This window comes from Chelmon rostratus, chromosome 22, assembly GCF_017976325.1.
Source record: "Chelmon rostratus isolate fCheRos1 chromosome 22, fCheRos1.pri, whole genome shotgun sequence".
Taxonomy (NCBI): Eukaryota; Metazoa; Chordata; class Actinopteri; order Chaetodontiformes; family Chaetodontidae; genus Chelmon; species Chelmon rostratus.
In genome coordinates this window covers 16698139-16702616 of record NC_055679.1, presented here as the reverse complement: position 1 = coordinate 16702616, position 4478 = coordinate 16698139, and the positions used below count along the sequence as shown (strand labels likewise).

The 4478-nt window shown below is 45.5% G+C and overlaps 1 protein-coding gene across 1 annotated transcript; it reads left to right on the top strand.

Annotated features, from left to right (window-relative positions):
• Nucleotides 1-904: 904 nt before the first annotated feature.
• On the top strand, nt 905-2626 carry ascl1a (achaete-scute family bHLH transcription factor 1a). The gene is made up of 2 exons (XM_041964220.1): nt 905-1644; nt 1759-2626. The coding sequence occupies exon 1, from the start codon at nt 1032-1034 to the stop codon at nt 1629-1631; it is 600 nt and encodes a 199-aa protein (XP_041820154.1). The 5' UTR covers nt 905-1031; the 3' UTR covers nt 1632-1644; nt 1759-2626.
• The last annotated feature ends 1852 nt before the right edge of the window (nt 2627-4478 follow it).

Sequence of the window (4478 nt, the reverse complement as noted above, 5' to 3'; positions counted from 1 at the left end):
AAATTCGGCCTCTGATGCACAATGGTCCCTCAAATGAGTGGCATTCAGACGCGTCTGTAACGTTAACAATGAAACTAGACCGCGAGCGGCTGATCTCCATGCGGAGCTCTCTGATGAACTCTGAAGCGCTGTGTTAATGTTGGAAATGTGGATGGTGAGCTGTCTTTCAGCACCACGGTTTGTCCAGAGCTGCGAAGAACACATCAAATGTTCAGGAATATCTGAGCTATGCGTAAACTATCTTTTACTGTAGAGAAACGAAACCATTCAATACCTGTTCTTAAAAACACTTTGCCTTTCTCCTCTTAGTCATAACCAGACTCGCTCTGAAAATACACTGTATGAGTGAGACTGACATGATGTCACCTGTTGAAATGAGAGTTTGGCGTATTTCCGAACTCAATATCCATCAATTCAGCGCCAGTTCAACACAGGAGGAAAGTCCGTAACTTGACAAAAAGTTCATATGAATCATGAATTTCCAGGACAGCGTATTTAAGACTGATTTATTGGGCTGAAAACTTACAATTTACTCGTTAAAAGATCCCCAACTGACCCAATGTGTTGAAAAACCAACTGATTTTATTCACTCATTAAAAATGAAAACTGAAGTGCTGCAGTTTTGTAAACTGGTCCTGCACGGGGCTCCTCTGTGTGGAAAACTTTCCTTGTGCTCTGCCGCACACCTAACTGACACCCGTGATAGATAGAAAGAGAAAAAACTCACCACTGTTTGTTTAGTGCTTCAAGTGGCACGCGTCCGGCGCGCGCAACGCACCGGCACCGGGGCAGGAGCCCAAGGTGAATCCACGCGACCGGAGGGCGTGGCCAGTCCCCCATCCAAACGTATTCAAAAGCAGTGGCGTCTTCCCTCGAGGACTCAGAGCAGCTTTGAGGAGCGCGCGAGGCAGCAGCCCAGCGGACTGCCCCCACTGAAACCAGTGCGCGTCAAGCGGCCACACCACGTGAACGGCACGAGCGGGACGCACCGCCTCGAGACTTGGTGATTCTTTATAAGTTTGCGTTTTTTAATGGACCTCACAACCAAGATGGAAATTAACATCAGCCAGCAGCAGCTGATGCCGCCCGCTTGTTTCTTTTCCGCCGCGGCGGCACAGAGCATCCAGCTGAGTCCCAGCGGCAGCAGCCAGAGCAGCGGGAAGTCCGGGTCCAAGCAGAAGAGGCAACGCTCTTCCTCTCCGGAGCTGCTGCGGTGCAAGCGGAGGCTTAATTTCGCAGGTTTCGGCTACAGTCTTCCGCAGCAGCAGCCGCACGCAGTGGCCCGGAGGAACGAGAGGGAGCGCAACCGCGTGAAACTGGTGAACAACGGCTTCGCCACTCTGCGGGAGCACGTCCCCAACGGCGCCGCCAACAAGAAGATGAGTAAAGTGGAGACGCTGCGCTCTGCTGTGGAGTACATCCGCGCCCTGCAGCAGCTGCTGGACGAACACGACGCGGTGAGCGCGGCGTTTCAGTCCGGCGTCCTGTCGCCCACCATGTCGCAGGGATACTCCGCTGACATGAACTCCATGGCAGGTTCACCCGTGTCCTCCTACTCATCCGACGAGGGCTCCTACGACCCCCTTAGTCCAGAAGAGCAGGAACTGCTGGACTTCACCAACTGGTTCTGAGCATCTATATGAGGTAAGAATAGATTTACTTATATCCAAGTTAATATCAGACACAATTTTAAAGAAACAATGATGATAAAGAATCTGAACAGTGACTTAACCTCTTCTTTTCTTCCTCTTCTCACAGAAATATGGATCAACTCAATTTACCATTGAAGCGCGCTTGGGATGGTCCCGGAGGAGGCTGGCTGTCCTTAACAACGAGACACACCGTACGCGCGTTTTGGTCCTGCGTCCTTAACGCCCGGTCCTCCCAGACTGACAGACACGGCCTTAACGTCCTGAAAACTTGGGGAAAATCAGGCCAGAGATCAGCGCCAAAGGATTAAAGGAAGACGGGTCTCCTGACAGCGTGGGAATCCAAGCTTCTGTGCATTTGCCCATGATAGACAAAAAGCCCCTAAAGTGAATTCATGCTCTTCAGCAGCACATCAGAAACATTATTTAATACGTCGCTCTTCAACTATGCTAAATCCAATCACAGAACACCAACCCTTTGGTAAACCTCTCAGAAAATGCTTCCAAGTCGCGGATTTATTCTATGAAATTCTATATCAAAACGCTTTTTTGAAATATATTAAGATATTTTTGTATGTAAGAGATTTATAGATGTTTTGTACACATCCTTTTGTATATATTTTGTCTATATATTGCGAAGTTGCTTCTATACCTCCTGCCTATGTAGACGTGTAGTCTATTATTCTCTGGCTCTTCTGTTCATGAGGTTTCCAGAAGGAGTTTGACACTCCGAAGTTTTATTCTAGCACCGATGTGTCTTATTTAATAGCAAAACCATGTTATTGCATTATGTCATGAAGTTCACAATGATCAAAACTTTTGCAGCTATTGTCCAAACAGAGCGCAATGACCATGCATTGTCTCTTTATACTGCCAGCTCTATATTGTCTTCACATAAACAGATGCTGAAAAAAAAAGAAGTCTTATAACCATATTTTCTACACTCTAGTCCAAGAATAAAATGATTTGCTACTGAATTATTTCTATGTCTTATTTTTGGGGTGGATTTAAAGGAGGAAGGGGACGTTTGGTTACGGCTTCCAACATGGGGTTAGAAGCTAATTGGAGGTGAAAGCGAGAGGGAATGATGGGGACAATATGATAAGAAACATACTGCACTGTAGGGACAAAGGAAAAAAGAAACCCAACTTTTACGCACATTTTACGCACATTTCTTTCTCGCCTTTCCAAATTCAGAAGCTCTTTCAAGCTTTTCCTCAGAAGTCCCAGAGCAAAGCCCTCAATGTCCAGCCTTGACCAGGGTCTATTGTAATATTGGATGGTGCCCACAGCAGAACTGGTCCATTTTGCGCAAGCGCAAACAGTGAATCTGGTGCCACAAGTGCATAAAACTGAAGCCCTCACTGCGTATTTCAAAGCAGGCACAGCAATGAAATTTTAATGTCCTACTGAACCAGCAGCTGGAACATAAATGCACTGATGGAGATAAAGTAAACATCGGGAAAAATAAAGAGAAGTTCCAGAAAACTGATTTACTCTTTCTGCTGAGATAAAAATCCTCGTCCTCATAGTTTGGACCGTGCGCCCCAAGAGAGGCTGAAGCAGCTTTAAACGGCGCGTTAACTGCTCATAGAAGAAAATGCAAACGTCCATGTTCGTGCACATAAAGGAACTTGAGGAAAGCGGCAGCCATTTTTCAGCCTAACTTCGCAAATCAGTTGAAACTTTGAGAAAAAATAAATCAAGAGGTCATGAACGCTTAAAACCTGCAGATGGAGGGAACCTCACTGGGGTGATTGCACTTTGGCGACCACCAATAGATTCTGAGGTGGAGTTTGTGTTTCTGCAAAAGGAAGTTTGACAGGTAGAGCGGCGGCTGCAGCCGGACGCGTGTCTGCTTTAATGAGTGAATGGGGTTTGTAGGGTGGTCGAGTGGAGACACGGAGCTGAATTGGCTGATGGCGTGTGCCTCCTGACAGCAGCATGCCGCCGAACACACAACAACCGCCACCTGGGAAGGAAAAAAAAAAGAGTCCAGTGTTCGTGTGTCTGAGGCTGAAAGAAACGTCGGCTGCTCTTGTATTTTAAGCCTTTTCCGCGACAATAACTCAAATAAATCACATCACATTAAAAATAAAATCACGTATTTGATTGTTCAAATAATAATAAAAAAAAAAGTTTTCATCGTATTCACAAAGAGAAACACACTGCAAAAAAGTGGTGCGTTCGGGGTCATTGTGCAAGATGCGCGTGCGCCACCTCAGATTTTTCAAAGGAGGGTTCATGGGCCGCCAGGGGGCCCAGAGAGGGGGGGAAGAGGGTCCCTTGAAAAATGAACAGAGCTGCACTTTCACAGCAGCAGTACGGAGAAACTATCTGTAGTTAACTGTTTAATTGAGGCTTTTATTTTCATCACTATCAGGTCATAAATCATAAAACATGTGTTTCTGTTTGAGTCTGACACATGAACATGTTCACAAACGTGTTGCCAGGCAGTTTATTGTTTTCACTAGTTTCCAAAAGGCCTATTAATCAAAGTCTGCTATAGTTGAAAAAGTCAACACGTTTATTAAAGGTACAGTCCGACATATAAATCAACCCACGTCCATAAAAACCACAGGACTGGAACCTGCTGTCATTCCCAAACAGGTTGAGAGGCCTTTTCACTACTAAACTAACACTTTCAACAGCTCGATCTCATTTTTCCAATGCAAAGTTTGTTTACAACTGGAATGTGTGTAAACAAAAACAAAAACGGTGCATTTCTCCATAACTCCCTCTATAATTTCTCCTATATGTGTGAATATATCTTATTTTGTATAAAAAAACCCCCACTAATTTGACATTTAACATGACACCCTGCACAGC